The sequence below is a fragment of the Etheostoma spectabile genome, chromosome 5 (assembly GCF_008692095.1).
Source record: "Etheostoma spectabile isolate EspeVRDwgs_2016 chromosome 5, UIUC_Espe_1.0, whole genome shotgun sequence".
In the NCBI taxonomy this organism is placed as follows: Eukaryota; Metazoa; Chordata; class Actinopteri; order Perciformes; family Percidae; genus Etheostoma; species Etheostoma spectabile.
Window position 1 is genome coordinate 22,634,296 of NC_045737.1, and position 20,711 is coordinate 22,655,006.

Sequence of the window (20,711 nt, forward strand, 5' to 3'; positions counted from 1 at the left end):
GTGTGTGCGGCGTGCCTGTTGTTTTGTTGTGGTGTTGTAGTTTTTCTAACGTTACTAGTTGTTGCAACAGTTTGCTTGACCAAAAAGAATGTTAATATTGTTATTAAAAAATTTACGACGTTAATAACGCGTAACTGACAAAACTACTACAAACAAATTTGAAGTTATCTTTCTTTCCACCCAACAAATGCAGGTGTATTCACTAAACATTGAGCTTTAGTTTGGTCTCCAGTGCAGCTTTAAGTCATTTAAATATATATTTATTTGGCCCCTTTCCTTTTGGTCTCCTGTAATTGTCATTACCTTCCACCCACTAGTAACTGCCCTGGTTGAAACCTCAGAGTCAAACCCCAGGGTCTGTCATCAGACATCCAGTTTACCACAGTTGCAGCTGACTCTTAATGCCTTCCATTATTTTTGGCCTTTTCACAAACAATGGCATTACTTCCCTTCTCTCTCACAACACATTGTTGAAAAGCTGCGAGCGAGCATGAACGATAGCATTGCTCATTGCTACTGCAAGGTGCAGGAGCCAGAAAACAGATACTGAAACCCTGGTTGCTCATCTCACTGCCATTTCTTTTCACAAAGTAAGGGTTAGCCCTTGTGTTACACTGTATACACAGTATGTTGTGACTTGCCTGAAAATTCTTCATGTAAGCATTGGTAAGTCTAATTAACTGTCAAAGAAGAGTCTCTGTTTGCTAGTGGGTGCTTGCTTGCTGTCCAATAATGGACTCACTCACTTTTTATTTGTATTTGTCTTAACGTGACGTCACACTGTTATTTCACATTCCAGACTATCTGTGCAAACTTGAAGACAACATCTACAACATTGACTTCACACGTTTCAAAATCAGAGATCTGGAGACAGGAACGGTGCTGTTTGAGATTGCCAAACCTCCAAACAGCGGTAAGTGACATATTAACTTGTGCAACTATTCATAAAGCTCACAAAGTCTTTCTCAGGGAGATTTTTTTTTCACTCAACATGACATGTTTTCTTGTACAGCCAAATTTCTACAAAGTTATGAATTGCTCGCCTACACTTTTTTGGAGCCTGACTGTTTAATAACAGTTATTTTCTCTGTAATCTCTGGAAAGCTAATCCTTTCTAAGATGACCAGTTTGGAGAAGCATATAAACAGACTGTTGTTCAGTTGTAGCTGGGGTTGGGTAACAAAACCCAGTTCCACTATGGAACCGGTTCCAATGCAACCGGTAGGAATTGGACCGGATTAGAAGGCAGATTTCAGTTCCTCATTTTGGTTCCACTTAATGTGTCAACTGAAATATTTTCCCTCTGTTGCTCCAAAATGGAGGTAAAAATATCCCACTTTCTCTGTAGTGTACAGTTAGCTATCTACCATAAATGTAGGCTTCTTTTAAAATGCCATATTTTCCCTCTGGGCTCTGGTTAGCATACCAACTCAACAGTTATTTTGTTGTTACTTGTTAACAGTGTAACTCTTATTTATAGTTCTTTCCATTGTTAGTTCGTTACATTTTTGTAGTTGTGTGTTAGGTGACTTAGGTTTACTTATTATACATTTAAGTACTTTAAAATGTCAATATATTGTTAAATTTAAATAATTTTCAATTAAAAGAAAACTCTACAAAAGAGCCCGCTTTGATGTCATTTTTTTAGTTTTTCAAAAATCAGTTTGGGAATCGGAAACGTTTTAAAAGTACCGGTTTGGCATTGGAATCGTAAAAATCCAACCGATACCCAACCCTAGTTATAGCTCACATGTGTTAACAAAGCACTTTACCACCAAGCACAAGAATGGCAGCTTCTTCACAGGGATGTGTTGTGTTGATCATAGCTCTCTACGGTTTACTTTTATCTCCTGAATATAAATATAAGAACAGAAAGTCCCACAAGTAGAAGCAGTGCTTAAGCAATGTGTCATTTGCATTGCTTCGTTTTTACTAGTAACAAATTTATATGCAACATTCAGACTTAGGAAAAGAATTGGGAAACCTCGGTGTGTTCTTCCCATCTTGATCTGATTCTTTTGACATTGCTCTTACGAACCACACTATATCACCGCAATCAGTTTCATCACTGTTTTTTTTTCTTTTTAGAATATCTGCCAAATGATTATTTTAATAATTATTTAGAACATTCAACATCATGTTGAGCAGTAATATGCAACAGGTTACATAATATGGATCTTTAACTAAACATGTTTTCTGTATTAGGTTCTGTGGAGGGTGAAGACGAGAGTGGAGATGTAGACACCAGTGCAGGGCGTTTTGTCCGTTATCAGTTTACACCCGCCTTCCTAAAACTGTGCACTGTTGGTGCAACGTAAGTAAATGAACCATAAAGTTCTGACTAGTAATGGGTGAAAGCATAATAATCAGACTTTCACGTTAAGTCAACTTGAGTTGTTTGAACGTTTTTGTTCCACCTGAATTGTAAATGTTGTCTTTTTTTTGTTCCCGTTTCTAAACCTCCAGTGTGGAGTTCACAGTGGGCGACCGGCCCATTAACAACTTTCGTATGATTGAGAGGCATTACTTCCAGGGACGCCTTCTCAAGAACTTTGACTTTGACTTTGGCTTTTGCATTCCCAACAGCCGCAACACATGTGAACACATTTATGAGTTTCCACAACTTCCAGATGACCTCAGTGAGTTTTTTTTATTTTGCTCAGCCACTAATGTTAATTCTGTTGCATATTTTTTTAAATACTAATCCATATTTGAATCTTTGTTCATATGCCCTTTCTTCACTCTCTTATTTCTTCTCCTCTTCCAGTTCGCCAAATGGTGGCACACCCTTACGAGACCAGATCAGACAGTTTCTACTTTGTGGACAACAAACTCATTATGCACAACAAGGCAGACTATGCCTACAATGGTGGTCTGTAATACCCGCAGGGGAAAATGTTTGCAATACTTCCCAGGGGATTGTTTTACTGCATTACAACCATCCAAAAGCTTCTTGTTTGGGGACATAAATAATCTCTCTTTTGTGTAAAATTTCACTAAACGTGACAACATTCTTCAGAACCAACGGACCACATCTGCCTTCATATCAAATCATGGATCCATTCATCAGTAGAGCTCCGTTTCTGGGACTACGAGGAATGTTCGGTCAGATATTTCTGCTTAATCCAACTGAAACCTTTTTGTTCTGTCTTTCGGTTTGTCATACAAGTATCATGTTACACTATTTCCATTGAGTTTCTTTCCGTCTCTGCTGGAAAGGGACACTTTGAGTCACAGACGTCAAATGGCAAAGCCTGTAGACTGGGGTAGTTTTAACTTCATTTACTTTAATGTGTACGTGTTATCAGTTGATGTTTATTTGAACTACCTTTCGCAAGTGACAATTGTTTCCCATATGGAAAAGCAAGCATTACCTAGATGTTTTTACAGTATTGTAAGTCATAGATGATCACGTATCACTAGTTGACAGTTTGAGTTTCATTCTTGCTTAAATATCTACTATAAGTTGTTGTTGTCATCAGGACCGTTTGTGTCAGATATTTAAGCTTGGTTTCAATTTCATAAGGAACTTCAGGTCTTTAGTAGGACATTTTTTGAATTAAGAAAAGCATGGGCTCTTTTCATGATGCCAGGTGTCATGTTTAACCTGCTAATATCTCTTACATTTTTATGACAACAGTTTTCTCTACATCATTGGCTGTCGACTGGGAATCTACAGTAGTGTTTGTTCTATCAAATTCTGTAACCACTGCACACTGGGACACTGAAAAAAACAAGTCAGTAGCAAAATCTGAGTTACTGGACTTGGTTTATATAGCATCTATGTCTAAAGCAGTTTGTCCTTCCTGATTTATTCACTCAAAAGTAGTACACGGTTATTTAATCCGTTGAAGGATGTCTTCCTGGTTTATTTGGCACAACAACACTGTGAATCCCACTCTTTAGGAGCAGAGTTTGTCCAGCGGTGTGTTATACAGATCCAACATGTCTCTGAGTGTATTTTCTGCTGCTCTACGCTCAGGTTCTCAAACTACCAATGAAACACCCCAGCAACACACGGCGTGACAGTACAGAGTGACATAGCTTGGTAGTTGAGTTGAGTATTTTTAATGAGGAAGTAGGGTAGATACATATCTTGACCAGTTTCTCTGTTCATGGAAGACTATACTGGTGGTTTTGCATATTGTAGCCCATTTACTACAAATTGTGTGTGATGTTTTTATTATACATTTTCCAGTCTATTAGGTGCACCTTCACAGCCCTACAATAAATCTTTCTCAGTTAAGCTTGCAAGGCTCATTTTTGGTTATACTTTTTAATCAAAAAAGGTGTTTGTGATTTGATAATGTGGTCATGGTTGTCATGCTGTTGAATTGTATTCCATCTATTGAATGGTGTTCCTGAAACGTTGGGATGTCTGTAGTTCATAGAACACACCAACAATGAGGAGTTTGAAAATAATATCCCTGCCTGCCTGTCATTTCCAGTTTAACTATCCACCATGATTAGCTAGTTCTATATCTCTGATATTTTGTATTGTACAGACATGAATGTATATTAGTGGCTGCCTGAAAGGGAGGCAGGAAAGAATTCTAAAACCTCGTAAATGGTCAGCATTACTTTAACACTTGTAATGTTTTAAATCATGCAAAACCACTGGAACAGTCTGGCTGTTGTTTTCGTAACTAATGATTCTTTTACCATACATTGTAACATAGTTTCTTTGTGCCTTATGTTATTCAGGAGTTCAATGTATTTTTTTTATGCAAGAAAACTTTGTGCATCATCTACCTGTATTGCAAACACGGCATTTACCTAAAGGGAAGAGAATTCCCCTTCAGCTTCTTGCAGCCTAACTGCTGTCTTAAAGAATGCATTGAGTCATTTCATATCTTATTTACTTTTTTTTTTTTAGGATCAGTGACAACATCTTGTGTAGCCCATTTATAACTCCAACAAGTATCTATTACAAGCGGGTATCCTATCATGTCAGCTCATACATTTGCAAGGATTTACACCATGTACAATCTCTGGAACATTTTTTTCCGGAGTAAACTAAAATATTGTGGTCTCTCCTGCCGTCAGCCTAAAAGCCAGCAATGACTTGCTCTCAGCTTATTTTCCATACAAAGACCACAAGCACTGTGCCAGGAAGAGCACACTAACAACCTTCACATCACCATTAATGTTGCTAGTGAGCCTTACACTCATGGCCCCTTTTCTGAGCTCCTATCACGCAGTGGTATTAGTGAGACCATAACCTGATCTTCTGGTTCATAGTGTAAGCCTTAACCGGCCACTACAATACGTCTCTATGACAAAAAAACACGACTGAACCCCACCCCTGCAGATTAATACAACACGTTACATGCTTGAACGTAGATGATATATCTGTGCATTTAACGTTTTCGTTTGGCAAATATGTAGACACATTGCGTTCCCCCGTGTTATTTACAGCGTTACTATAAGTTAAACAGGTTTTTGAAATAACGTTATGACCATTCATCACAGACGACTACACCACATCAACTATTAGGTGTCGGCCGGCTAAGGGCCCATGCCATGGTAGCCCATTTCACCTGCCAGCTTCCCTGACCCCAAAAAAAAATGCTGCCAGGGTTTTTTTCCTAAATGAGCATTTAGAGCCATGACTCAGTCACATGTGACAAATCCTCCTGATTACAAGGCCTGAGAGTTGTGGTGGGCCCGCCACTATCTTCCGGGCCACTGGATGGTGGAGGGGAGTCTAGATAACCGTGCCCATCAACATTCGTCCCCAACTATTTACTACTAGCCCAGCGGCTTCACCAGAACCTCAGTCAACTAACGGATTTCCTCTACCTTCTACCTGCCGTCTGTCTTAAGTGTCACAGGAGCACACACATACGTTCTCAGAGACAGACATAATACTAACTCACTTGCACACAAACTTTCCTCCCTGTCTCCACCAGAGCCCTTTCGAAACCAACTAATATAATCTGATTAATAGATGTGTACACCAGCCAACCATCAAACTAAGCAAGCCTCAGAACAGAAGGTTTCTCTCTCAATGAGTTACATCTTCCTCGAAACCAGTTGCGGTTTACGTGCCGAGGCCGGGCGGCAGCCTGACTCACCCAGCTGTTTTTGTTCTGCTCTCGTGGGCGCTGCGACCTCCTTAAGCTGGCAAGTGCTTTTCCCTCCACGTCACTGCTCACGGAGCTGAAACGCCGGGACCCAGCTGCGAAGCGCATCCTGCTCAACCTCCTACACAGACAGACGACAGTGATAGCTATTCATATGCCGTTGATAATTGCTTGAACCATTCTGAACCTATTTAAAAACTTTCGGACTTTTATCTCAGGTGCCGTGGCTCACACACAACGCACGACACACATTGCCCTTGCTTTACAAAAATATTACTACTTCCACACAAATTTGTATATAAAGCTACGACTTATACAGTACAAAGTGTACCGTGTAAGTTAGATTTTAAACTGTTAGGTAAAAGGTAAAAATTAAAACTTTGGTACCGCGACATGGCAAAGCCAAGATTCCGTTGTTCACTAGAGAGAAAAGGCACAGGCCCCTTTTGTGTTTTTAAATTTTTCTACTCCCTGTGTGACACAGGTTGGTCAAACCAGTTTTTAGTAGACGAACTGTTTCAGTGATGGTTTTTTTACCATTATTGTTGTCTTAGCTGTCTAATGATTTTTATCTCTGAATGGCTTTTGGCAGTTCAGCCCTTTTGCCACTTTTTTTACAACTCGATCTTCACATCTACAAAATGATGGGCTCAATATTCCCATAAAAACAATAATACGCTAATACGATCTGCTGTCTGAAGAAGTCTATGTTGATTATTTTATTATTCCATACATAGGGGAATTGTTTTTGGCAATAATAAGTGTTTTTTAACAATTCACCGATATATAATAAAACATCATCTGGTACAACATCGAAAATTATTGTATTTGATTTGAACATACTAACATTGTACAAGAATGACAAAATTTTCCTCCACGTTAACTACTAAGGTTTTGCCTCTGATAGTATTTCATTTATCTCTCCTAAATTTACCTGAGATCCCTGTGATCGTCCTGGGGTTCTGGACCTCTCCCTGCTTGGTCCTGAGGCGGGCTCTCTGGGTAGCCATATCTGCCTCAGGAGTGCGACTGGAGACCCCCCTGAGAGCCTCACACTTTTGGCTTCTGGGCCGGTTAATGGCCATTGATACTCTGTGGACAAGACCGGTCTCCAGCCGGAGGAGAGCTGCTCCTGGGTAGTTTGCTGCTAGGTTGTCTGGTTCGACCATAGTTTGTCCAAACAGCTCACAGTCGCATCTCCCAAGGGTCCTGAGGAGCGTTTCCACACTGGGCTGGTGAGCCTACTGAGGCCTGTAGTGGCACCGTCCGCTAACATCTACATCGGTGTAGGCTGTACTCTAGCTCCAACCCCCTGTCTACACCGAATACTAAAACAGAACAAGTCTTTACTGTGAGAGCTGAGCTTGAAGTGGAAGGAGTCTAGGTCAAGGATGGCGGTTTTGTATAACTCTTCTGCTCTCGACGGTTCCTTCCATCGAGTTCTTGGTCCACTGCGCTGAGGTGCCCGAAAAAGGCTCTTCTGAGCACAGAGTCCCAGATCCAACACTTTAGTAGGCCTGAGGGATGAGTATCCAAGCTTCACCCTCTCCTGTTTCCTCTTTCTTTTTTGCCTTTCCTCTTTCTCTTGAGGTCCGCTGCCGCTCTGCTTCTTGCTGTTGGCTATCTGTCCATTTTATCTGCCTCCTTCCTTTTCCATCCTCTCCCTTATTCCTGTGCGTTTCTCAGCCTCCACATTATGCAGTCTGTCCTCTCTGCCTGCTTTTGCTTCTCCAACTCCAAGAACGGTCTTCTCTCCATCTCTTTATCTCCCTCCATCTCCTCCTTCCTCTGCAGTCCTTCTCCCAGTTCTTGTTGTCCAGCCTTTGGTTGCTAACTCTTGTCGTCTCAGTTCAGTTTTCTCTGTCTCCAAGTTCTCTCTTCTGCTTTTCCCTCTCACTCGCTTTCTGGTGCTCCTTCTCGACTCCTTTGTCTTTCCCTTTCTTTATCAGCTCTTTCTTCTTAGCTTTCCTGTTCAATATGGCCATCTGTAGGAGTTTTTCTGGCTCCTCTCTCTCCTTCTTCTCTTTAAGTCTTTGTTCTCAAGCGCCCGACGCTGCTTCTCCTTCTCTTTTGCTTCTGTTTTTGAAACTCTAGAGCTGCAGTGTCCTCCGCTCTTTAACTCTTCATCGCCATCTCCTCCATTTCCGTTTCTCCTTCTGATTTCCGGCAGCTGTCGTTCCTTGTCCAGCTCTCTCTGCTCTCTTCCTCCTTTGTCTTTGCCTCTCCTGTTCCGGGTCTCTCCTTTCCTGCTCTTGCAGCCTCTCTCTTTCTCTCTTCGCTCTCCAATTCTCTGCTTTTTCTTTCTCGGTTGTCGTTGGCCTCTCTTTTTCCAGTTCTCTAGTCTGGCTCTCTCATCTTGTGTTGCTGTTTCTGTTCGGCTCCACTGTTTCTGCCTTTCCAGCGCAAAACGTTGTTTCTCCTCAAATCCTGTTTTCCCTTCTCGAAGGCTTTCCTGTCTTTGCCGTTCAATTCTCTTTGCATCTCCCGCTCCTTCCATTTCTACAAACTCTAAATAAATGTGCCTCGTTTTCTCAATTTCCAGCTGCCGTGTTTTTTTCCCTCTCAGCTCTTCATTCTTGCCATGTGTCTTTTCCGTCTCCTTTTGAAGTTCTCTTTTTCTTTTCAACTTCCATCAGTTTCCTCTGGTCGTTTGTCCGTCCACCTGACCTGCTACTCCCTTGTGACTGTGGCTCCTCTATCCACTCCTCCCTTGATCTTGAGAGTTTTTTTTTTCCCGAAAGCTTTATCTAATATGGATTCCTCCTCATTGAAAGAACGTTCCCTTGGAGCTGACAACTGCCGACATCACAGACAATCCCAAAGGGCCCCCGCCAGGTCCCCTATGTGTTCCTCCTGCATCGAACGAGAGAAACGTGGCCTCCTGCATTTTGCCAGTCAGAGCAAGGTAGGTGCCCCTGGGTTCTGCGGCTCTTCTATCTGCAGCATTTGTCAAAACGTTAGGAGCTGCAAGGCCCCGTTCCTCCTGATCTGCTGCCTCTCTTCTGCCTGTCTGTTGGTCTTGATCACATCCACTTGTCCTTCCTTTGGCGATCCCCTTTAGCATCCCTTTCTCCACACTTTCTCTTGCTTGAGACTTTCAGTGGTCCACTTGGGCAACGCTCCGATTCTCAAATATCGGGCTGCTTGGGTCGCATTCGACAGGCCAAGCTGTTCACCATGATCTGAGCCTGTCTTCTCTCCTCCGGCCTGCGCCCTTCCCCCCTGAGCGCCCTGGACGTAGCGTCATGCCTTATCCTACCACTGCGCTGATGTGATGTCCTCATTCCCGTCCCTGTTCGCTCCACACCCTGCACAGTGTCAAAGGCTGTAAACCCAAGAGAATATGGAGATACGACTCTTTGTAGGTGGCCTTGACCAAGAGCTTCTCCTCATCCTCACCTTTTCCTCTTTTAAATGACTGTCTGCTTGAGCAAATCATTAGCTGTGTTTGCGGCGTGCCCCCTCCACCATAACCCCTGTGCTTCTCCATGCCGACATTTTCCACACACGAGGCTCTCACTGTCTGTAAGTCACTACTGGGACTACTTTGCTTAATAACGGCGCCAAACGCTTGTCCCTACTCTGGTCCTTCAGCTTTGAAGCCTTTTTGCGCTGCTCTTGGGAGTCTTCAATTCCACCAATGTCCCTGTTCACGGGGGGTGATAGCTGACATCTCAATCTAAGAAAATTCGAAATATACTGAGATAAGTAATACAGCAGCTTGCCATTTATTGTCCGTTTGATTAATTTGAACATCATTTCTTTTTTTTCTCTCTCAACTTTCACCATTTGAGCACTAAGGTCCACAAAAAGTGCATGATCTGAGAGGTTAAAAATTTTAAAAGAGAATCTGACAACAAAACAAGAAATAAACATAGCCCTCAAGAAGGTAAATGATTTGAGAACACTGTGGGGGCAAGAAACGTTATCCCCCCTTGTTCTATGTTGGCCTCATAACAGTGGGTTGGTGCAAGGTGTATTCAAAGCCTCTCTGTGTTGACCTTTTCCCATGATCTCCTCCCTAAAGTTTTTCATAACCAAGATTTTTTAATGTGCCGGCGGGTCTTAGTTTTCACGCTTTGTAATCGATTTGCTGACAATTATTTGGCTGCAATTTAGGCCGTACATTTTTACAGACAGCTTAGACTAAGAATGGGAGAAGGAGATAAGAACAGAGGGAGAGAGAGAGAGAGTAGAGATAGAGAGAGAGAGAGAGAAGAGGGAATGACACCTTCCGCAAATGACCGCAGTTCAGATTGAATCCCAAGCCTGCTGCGTCAATCACAGGCAGCCAGGTGTCGACAGCAATGTAAACAACTCTTATTTTGTTAAATGTGGTTATTCCCCCTTGTTTTTTACAAATATAATATGTAGTATACAAGGCACACATATGGCTATTCTTCACTTTCATTTTGTTCAATTGCGGTTTAGTCTATTCTGTGGCTCTTTGCTATATGCATGGGGTTTTATTTTTGGCAAGAAACACACTAGTTTATTTAGTAAATGCAACTCTTTGGTTTAGAGATAGCAAGTGAGCTTTTCCAGCCTAAGCTGCTTCTCATTGCCTTTTAAACATAGACTGAGCCACACAAAAAACACAGTGCCTGAAAGCTTAGTCCCTTCCTTACCCTCCTCTGATGATCTTTGCTGATCCTCATGGCGTCTGTTGCCTCACTGAAGGAAACACTGCCAAGGTCTGGCGACCTCTCGGATGAAACCTGATGGCATACATCAACAGACAAAAGCCTGCGGACATGCAACTTGTGAAAAGACAAAGACATGGGACCAGGGGAAGCGAGGAACATGTTATTACATTATTAATTACCCCTTGCCTTTTTAGTCAGGTCAAGGGGCAAGGGGCGAGTCTCATCGGCATTTTCAAAACAGGGCTCTGAGTTGGTGTTGTTTCCTCTATCACCGCTGCTTGATGAGCTGTTTGACGCCCCTTGTGGTTCGTTTTCAGGGACTGCTGCATGGAAGTGCAGATCTGCCCCCTGGCCTGTGACACCTGTCCCAGGAGGGGAGGATATCCAGAGGAGACTGGATTCGTGACTTATGCTAACTGCCCGCTTCTCCTCATCATTTTCGTTCACTCTTTTCCCCTCTTTCTTTGTGGTTGCTGCTTTGGTCCTGAGACAGCAGGCTTGAGCTACACGGCGCACGTACTTTGTGGTGTTGGGACTATTTTGGTTTTTTCTCCTTCTCTCATCTTCTGTTCCAGTGCCTTCCCCCCTGTAGTGTCTCGCTTAGTAGTTGCATTGGGAGATTTCGGTGCAGCGCCGACCGTTGACTCAACTTGGCCGTGAGATCAGCTGAAGCGGCCGCCTGCAGAGCGAGGTCGGAACTGGTGGGTCCGCGTGGCTGGACTGCGTTGAAAATGGGCTGCGACAGGTCTGGGGCTGGAGCCTCTGGCTGCTCCCGCAGTGGCACTGCAGGCCGCCGCAGGTAGCTTTTTCTTTTTTCTTTCTTCTCCTGCCTACCTGATCGAGAAACCCCATTTGACTGGCTCTGGTATGGCGGTCCCCACCTCGGCGGGAGGTCGTCGTGCGTTTCACATCCTGTGGGTTTAGTGATTCCAGACCACTCTCTGTTAACCTTGTGTAAGGCTCCTTGGAAGAGGCAAGTTTGATGAGCCGAAGTTCTTCCTCAATGCGGTTATGGGGGAATGGTTGCTAGGGTCCTCCAGTTCCAAGAGGAGGGCTGGTTTAAATGGCTATGGACTCTGGCTTGGTTGTTTGTCCCGGTTGTTCCACTATTAGGTTGTTGTAAACAAGGTAGGGCAGGGTCGGTTGGGGTTAATTGACCTGGGCTGTGTTCCCTGTGTCAACTGGTTTCCTGTTGATATTTGGACGAACGGAACGCGTCTGGTTTATATCCGCAATGGCGAGTGGCCTCTGTCGAGGCTTGGTTTTGGGGCTTAGAGCAATATGGGCTTAATGTGGGGTTTCTTTCACAGCAAAAGGTTTGGAGTTGAGCCGTGGCTTGGGGCCTGGGACTGGTGTGTTAATTTCTGGATAGATGATATGGGACTGGTGATGGACTGGACCTCGATGAGCCATATTGCTGGAGTCCGTCAGGGTGCTCATGTGAATCCGTCGTCCCACCACTGATCTCCCTACCTCCCCGTGAACTTCTACCTTAGCAGGCCAGCCTCTTCAAAGCACCTTTAAAGCAAGAAGAAAATAATTTGCCTAGAATTCGCCTCATCCCCTCAACTATCTAGCCCTTACGTGGACTTTGTCTGGGAGTGCTTGCCTGCGGTAGCCGCCGTACATAGGATGAGAAAGATATTTACCCAAGGTTAATTGATCTTCTAACAGTTTAAAAGCACTCATGCTGATAGCTGACTAGGTTGTACAGTTTATCGATTACTGTTTTTGTCATTCATATTCAATCATTTTTATAAAACATTATGATAGTCACAGTAGGAAACTCCAGGTGTAAGCAGTACAATTTACTGATGGCTAATTCCCTTTAGCTGCATATTTTAGCTACATATATTGTTTATATGTGTTTTGTTGTGTTATGGTTGTCTTGCTTACTGTGCCTAAAATTTCCTTCGGATTAATAAGTATCTATTGTATCTATCTATCTATAGTTAGGATTTCGGAAAATAGTGTGGACAGGTGACACAATTTTCCATAATTGTTTTCCTAATCAAAATGGGCAGGTTTTTAAGGAATTCCACATTTTCATACCTAGTCCCACGTCATTTCAAAGGGATTCCAGAATTCGCATAATTGAAGATCAAAAGCTGTTTCATGAGCAGGTGGTGGTCTATTCCTTCATTAGTTATCACAATTATACAGATAGAAAGGACTGGAGTTGATTTCAGGTGGTCATTTTTTCATTTTTGAAGTTGTTGCTGCAATCACAAATCGTCAAAGGAGCTCTTACTGCAAGTAAGCAGGCCCACATTAGCTGTGTAGGAAGTCAAAAAATCCATCAGAGAGATAGTAGAACATTGTGAGTGGCCAAATCAACAGTTTTGGTACATTTCTGAGACAAAAGGACGCACCAGTGACACAGCAGACACAAAGGCCCGCCCAAGGAAGATACAGTGGTGGAAGATCACAGATCATTCACATGGAGAAGAAGAACCCCCTTCACAACATCTAGATAAGTGAAGAGTTTCTCCATGAAGTAGGCTTATCATTTGCAAGTCTACCATAAAGAGAAGACTTCACAAGAGCACATACAAAGGGTTCCAACCACAGGTGCAAACCATTTAATAATCCTCAGATAGAAAGCCAGATTAGAGTTTGCCAGAATACATCAAAAATGCCAGCCCAGTTCTGGAATAGCATTCTTTGGACTGATGAAACTAAGATCAACCTGTAACCGAATGATTGGGAGAGAACAGCATTGAGGCTTCGTACCGCTCTTGATCCAAGCACACTACAGTCATCTATAAAACCATGGTTGAGCAATGCTGTATGCATGGACATGCATGGCTTTCCACCAGCACTGGGTCCTATTGTTTTATTTATTATGTCAGGGGATAGCACGCGCATTAGGACATTCTGTCTGTTCATATTCAGCCCAAATTCTCAAAGTTGATCGGACGGGCTCTTCACAGTACAGATGGAATGACCCAAACATACTGCAAAAGCAACCCAGGAGTTTTTCAAGGCAAAGTAAGTGGATATTTCTACAATGGCCGGTCAATCACCTGAGCCCTCACTCGAGCGATCATGCATTCCACGTGCTTAAGACGAAATTTAGGGCATAAAGCACCATGCAGACAAACAGCTGGGAAGTACTACTGCCGGAAATGCCTGGCATAGAGCAAAAAGGCGGAAACCAACCGTTTGTGATGTCATGGGGTTCTATACTCAGGCAGTCATCCCTGCAAAGGTTCTCAACAAAGTCTTAAGAATGTACTTTTATTTATGATTTTTTAATTTGTCCAATAACTTTAGGTCCCTTTTGAAGGGATGGGACTTTGTATGAAAATGTGGGTAATTCGTAAACCCTTTCGCCAGTTTTTTTGATGGAAATACTTCAAATTAAAAGCTGAAAGTCGGCAATACAATGTCATCTCAATGATTTGATGTCAATCCATTGTGTTAGCGCACCGGACAAACTTCTGAAAATTTGTCACTGTCCAATATGGCCGACCCCTAACCTAATCTATCGCATTGAGCTTATCTATCTTTAATGTTTCAGGGTCCTGCTGGGATTATGCTGCTGGCTCTTGTCACCGGTCTGGACACTTGTAAGACAGAGCCATTGTATTGTTTGTTAGTAACACATTGCTTTTTCCCTTCTTGAAATCCAAATGTCTGCTGTGGAAGAAAGGCCTATTTTTTAACAAGTCAGAACTGTACACATTTTTGTAAATTTAGGTGAAACACCTGACATATTTAACATGGAATTCTTTTGACAACAAACAGACGCATCATTCCGGAAGCGCTTACTGGAATCCGCTCCTTAACTAGTTGATTATTAAATCAATTAATGTGTGTGTGGGGTGTGTGTGTGTGTGTGTGTGGGTGGTTGTGTGTGTGTGTGTGTGTGGGTGTGTGTGTGTTTGTGTGTGGGTGTGTGTGTGTTGGAGGTTGTGTGTGTGGGTATGGTCGAGATCCGGAGTAAGTAAACATGTGGGTGCTATAATATTATTGTGTTTGTTTATTCTAGTTACTTTACCATTATATCTATCGTCTATTTTGCACTTTACATATTTGTACTCTCTCCTCCTCTCCTCTGCTTTAATTTCGGTACAAATCAATACTCGTGCAATTTTTTGGAAATCTGCAGAAGTTACTGTCACTATTAGATACCTTGCTGCTTTCCACCCCCTTTTTTTTTTTTTTAGAGAATTCAATAAAGAAAATAAAAAGAAAAAAAAAGTATATTTTCCTATAAGACGCCTTTTCATTTCACTGTAGAAATGAATCAACAAGCCAACAAACTAATTACACCTTGCTTTTTCTCCTTCTGCATATCATGTGAAATGTCTGATTGAATAAGGACTACTGGTTCAAGCCCCTGTTGCATATTGGTAATGTTTCTGCTCTGACCTGCTATTTAGATTGTTGCTTTATTTTCATACACTATGTTTGTTTGCTTCATATTTTGCATACCTTGTTGCAGTAGATGTTTAATCTTGGTTTGCTCAAAATGTGATGCTTTTTTTTTTCTAAAAAAAAATATAAACTATAAATTAAGTACTATATATATTTCTTTATCTTTACAAATAATGTTCGATATTTCCAACTGATGTAAATAGTTTAGCATAACGCAAAAGAAAACTTATCGCTCGCCTGGACTGTGTACAACTGTTGCCCTCTGCTTTTGCTTTTGTGGATCCTGGGTTAGGTGAATGGTGCAGTTACAACTATACCATGCATTGTTTTCAATTGTCATTTGTTTGTAACACAGTCCAAATCGGTTCCAGACAGTAAAATGTGGTAGTCCACTGCAAACTCACACCAGACTGTCATTTAAGATTCAGCTCCTCCCCCTACTTGACTTTTCACATGCTTATCGTTGGCTCTTCAATCCAAAAACTCTCTAATCTCTATACGATGAATATAAATAGCTGGGATCATCTGGCTCCTTCTTTTTTGACTTACTATAGACAAATAATCAGTTTCACATTGCTCTATAGTGAAAAAAACATACACCCTCAGCACATCTTCGTTAGGCGGGCCCTTAAGGAACACTCCTTAACATCTTCTAATGCTTTTTCCACATTTTGCTGTGCAGCTATTTCAATACAATTTCCTGTACCGACCAACAACAGTTCTTGTGAAAAAAATATTGCTGCGGGGGATATGCCTAGCATATCGTAAAGAAGAAATATACCATGACCAGATGTCCCCGCCCGTCTGCTGTGGAAAGCTCTGGTTTCTGTGGTACCGAGCACAAGTTCGTATCACACCAGGGGTAAGGAGTTGAAGGAGCCTAAGAGGATCACTTTGGTGTCCCAATAAGCACAACCTACTCACAGCAGTGTCTTTGACGCTTCAAAAGCTTAAGGTCTGTGGAGAAGAACTTTCAATGCAGCGCGATAAACGGCTAACGGCTACGCGGAACGAACCGCGGTACGCAAGAAAAAAAATCGGCTCTTCTTAAAATGACGACGCGATAAAACGCTGAAAAAAAGAAACGGAACGCTCGGACGAGGGCGGGGGTAGATTATGGCGTCCAAAAAACAAAACTTCACTGTTTGTTTTCCTCAGCCTCCCCATTACAGATGAAATGCTATATAATGTTTTAACACAACGCAGAGTTGGGGGGTATCAACATGCTCACCCTTCTTTTGAGCTAATGATATATGCCATACATACAAAAAATGGATGGCGGCTATCTCATTAATTCCCCTAATCACTCTCACTTCACTAATCACTGCTCACTATCACTCACGTCACTCACTGCTGTTCACTCACCTCGCTCACCCCTGCCGTTCCATCACCCCTCTCATACTACTTCACTCGCAAACTCCTAAACGTATCTATGTCAGTTCAATATGTGAATGTTAGAACTATATTATCCTATTGTATCTCCTCCGGCACTTAACTGCTATTGCACTTATTGTTAGAAGGTTTAGACAGACCCCAAAACTGAACATGCATTTTGTTGCCTTGTACATTTTACCTTGTGGTATGGATCACTAAAGGTTGAATCTATATTAGTATATATATATATATATATATATATATCTGTAACAGTACTGTTGCCTGTCGGTTTGGGTCTTTGTTATCAATTTTTGGGTTTCTTTTTTTTCTTTTCTTTTTTCCTTACTTTTTCTTGTTTGTTTTCTCGCATTGGTTGGTTTCCTTCCCTTTTTTTCTGCACAGTCATGATGATTTAACAAACTCAAATGATGACGATGACCTGATAAAGTTTATCTAATAAGTTTTCAACCTAACTAGATGTTCTTCAACCTCCTTAAGTCAAATGTGTTGATTACAATTATGTTGTATGTATAAATTCAAAAATTTCACTGTCCTCCCAACACTGGTGAATGGAAGGACATGGAACCAGAAATGAATACAAGTAAACAGTGACTTGGTGGCTTGCCTAAACAGCAGAGACTTGAAAAAGTTAGAAAACTTTAGATTGACAGGAAACTGCCTTCGCTAAACCAAAAACGAATGCTAAACATTCACTGTGATTGTGGGTCGCATCACGGATTAGTAAAGAGTCTATTAGTGAGTAATTTTTACATAATTACGGCATTACAACTTTTTACTACAAACGCATGACTTCCGATATCATCTCTTTATATTATTTTTTTCCTTCTACAGTGTACGTATGTTACATTAAATTTTAATATTTGTCAGGTATCTTTAAGATAAGGTGCAAGACCAAAGGTAAAGGAAACGAAACATAAGACAGCACAAGAAAAAAAAAGCAGGCGAAATCAGAGACATTTCTTTGATTTCTAGCAGGACACAAACAAGAGGAAAGGTAGGACTCAGAGTGTTTAACTATCTACCAGTCACCCAAGCACCCTGGTTCGTTCGCTTGTTCGGTTTCGTTCGCTTCGGGGGTTTCGGCGCTTCTGGCTGGTTCGGCCAGTTATACAGACAATAGGGCAACATAGACATAGAAAACTTCATGTCAACTTATCGAACTAAAAGATGTATCTGTCGAGCAAGTTCTCACATAGTGTGCCAACAAGCTTTAAAATTACAATCACAAACGTACAATGTACCAGCGGCAACATCTAAAGTGATATAACCTGAGTTTCCTGCGGGTCATTCAACAATACTTTAAACTACTCTTTGGGAATTTGTATCATATTAATAAGGTCATGATCCGGTAGATTAAGTTAGGTTTGTTGGTGAGTATTCTAAAAAGGGCAACACAATTCACCTCGTATGTGCCCTAGTTGACAAAAGCAAGTTTAATGTGCCCTGTCAATCTATCATACTTTAAGGCATTCAGAAACGGTTTTTTATATGAAACTTATAACATTTACAACAGCTATGATTTTCTTTCTGCATGGCTATTTCATTGAAATCATTCCGTCTGAGTTAGTATTGCAACAAGTGTGGCTCTCCCTCCAAGTCCTGCCGGGAAGACCGATTTGGCGCTGCACAGAAGCGAGTTCTTTAAAGCACAAAACTTATCCTCAAGTAGTGACTGTCCCACAATTCGTCCCAAAGGAAACGTAAGTAAAACTTTTAGCTATACCAGGACCCAAATAAAAAAATAGATAAAAAGCAATCAACAGCTTGCTGCAGGCAACGTTAGGCTACAACTCAAGAACTGGACTCGCAAATGGAACACTGATGAACCTGTCTTTCGCTGGCTGCTTTGATCCGCATTGAGACAACTTACCAAATGAGAAAGGCAGTTTTGCCCTCTTCCTTTTACGAAACGACCTTAAACCCTACCATCTTCCAATTGAGAGGAACAATTACGAGTCGTGACAGTTGGTTAGTCCGGGGCTAACAGAATAGCTACTTACTGGTTTAATTCTTCCCGTCTCAGGTTGCAGTGTTGTTGACAGGCTAACACTATCAGCGCGAACAAGCCGACCTGACTAGCCTCTAAACCGTGGTCAAGTGAGCCAGCCTGACATGTGTTTCCGTTTATTACTTTCAAATGAGCTAACATACCTGAAGTAATATTAAAGCCAAAGTATATTTTAGTGTATTTGTTTGCTAAGCACATACATCGACGCAGTCACTTTGAATATATATTGGACCTTTCTTTTTGGTGCGTAGTCCAAAATAAAACCTTACGGTTCTATGGGTGCAACATGTATTTGAAAAGGCCATCCCCTACTTCCGGTTGATTTAGCGAACGTGGATAACTTTTTTTTTTGAAACTACACTGGAAAAAAAAAAAAAAATTAATGCGATTTCGGCGAGAAATTAGAAGACCACTCTCAGCTAAAAGAAATACTGGCCATGTTCAAGAAAATTTGCCGTTGTGACTATCTGTTTAAAAAAGATGGAAAAATAAATAAATAAAGAACAATGCCTTCTGAACCGAAGAGACCTGTTAAATGACCAAGAACCCAAATAATTAATGTAGTGCAATCCCATGTGCTTTCATGTCCTCTCTTGGCATTATCTAGGCATCAATCCTGCCCTAATCTGTGGCTGAGAAGATTTCACTAAGACATCACACTTTGTCGTTCTGCCCTCTTGGAGAAAACTAAATACATCAAAACAGGGGCAGCCGTAGCCGAGTTGGCCAACAGTTTAAGAGCAGGCGGACATGCCTGACGCAGGTTGGTCCAGGGTCTCTTTTCTCAGCCGTTCTTTCCATAAACGGGCGGAAATGCCACCCCCCACCCCAAATAATTATATTATATATTATATTGTACACACACACACACAGGGGGGAGAATATATTGATACCACGAATTTTTCCTACTAAGCATTTAGAAGTCTATTTTTAATTCAAGGTGTACACTTCAACTGTGAGACAGAATTTAAAACAATCTAAAAAATATATCACATTTATGATTTTAAATTGCGTTTTATTGCAAACATAGTTTATCTACCTACAAAAAGCCAGAACTTATTTTGGTACAGAAACCTTTGTTGCTTCAGAGATCATACGTTTCCTGTTGTTCTTGACGGTTTTGCACAACTGCAGCAGGAGGATTTTGGTCCACTCCTCCATACAGACCTTCTCCAGATCCTTCAGGTTTTGGGGCTGTCGCTGGGCAATACGGACTTTTAGCTCTCTCCAAAGATTTTCTATTGGGTTCAGTCTGGAGACTGGCTAGGCCACTCCAGGACCTTGAATATGCTTTACACACTCCTTAGTTGCCCTGCTGTGTGTTTTGGGTCGTTGTCATGCTGAAGACCCAGCCACGACCCATCTTCATGTTCTTACTGAAAGAAGGTTGTTGGCCAAGATCTCGCGATACATGGCCTCATCCTTCCTCCCCTCAATACGGTGCAGTCGTCCTGTCCTCTTTGCAGAAAAGCATCCCCAAAGAATGTTTTCCACCTCCATGCTTCACGTTGGGATGGTGTTCTTAGGGTTGTACTCATCCTTCTTCCTCCAACACACGGGTGTAGTTTAACCAAAAGCCTATTTAAGTTGCATCAGACCACATTACCTCATTTCTCCCTCTGGATCATCTAGATCATGGTCCTCACACTCGCGCGCGGGGGCCCAATTGTGGCCCCGGGTTATATTTTGTGGCCCCCTACTTTGACATACGTTAAGTTTAGTTGCGCCCGCGCGTTCTGAAACTTTTTGTCAGTGCTCCTTGTCACTGATGGCTACCGTAGTAGTCTCCTACAGCGGCGGGACGGTTGTCAAGACTAGCTAAGTACTCTTTGCGCTACTTGCCTGAGGTTTGACATGTATGTCTGTGTTTGTGAAATCACCAACCATATCAATCAGGGGCTTAAAGCACCGGCAGCGCCAAGCCCTGTTTTGGAGGAAATAGCTTCTTTTTTTTTTAATACTTGAGCGCCCGCCAAACCCAGACTCTACTTCCAGCGGGCCCCCCCAAGTAAGTGAGTTTGAGACCCCTGAGCTAGATGGTCATTGGCAAACTCCAGACAGGCCTGGACCTGCTCTTGTTTGAGCAGGGGGACCTTGCGTGCGCTGCAGGATTTATCCATCGGCATCTGTGTTACTAATGGTTTTCTTTGAGACGGTGGTCCAGTCTCTCAAGTCATGACTCCTGCCGTGTAG

General features: G+C 42.1%; 1 protein-coding gene and 1 pseudogene across 1 annotated transcript in view; one reads left to right on the plus strand and one right to left on the minus strand.

The window, feature by feature from the left end:
• The window catches only part of unc119b (unc-119 lipid binding chaperone B), a 5,797-nt gene extending 1,658 nt beyond the window's left edge, over nt 1–4,139 (plus strand). The window contains exons 3-6 of the mRNA XM_032516823.1: nt 800–913; nt 2,206–2,314; nt 2,467–2,639; nt 2,768–4,139. Of these exons, the coding sequence (XP_032372714.1) occupies nt 800–913; nt 2,206–2,314; nt 2,467–2,639; nt 2,768–2,880 (509 nt within the window). The 3' untranslated portion in view covers nt 2,881–4,139. The remainder of the gene's footprint in view (nt 1–799; nt 914–2,205; nt 2,315–2,466; nt 2,640–2,767) is intronic.
• Nucleotides 4,140–6,199: 2,060 nt separating this feature from the next.
• On the minus strand, nt 6,200–12,172 carry LOC116689386 (uncharacterized; annotated as a pseudogene).
• Between the last annotated feature and the right edge of the window lie 8,539 nt (nt 12,173–20,711).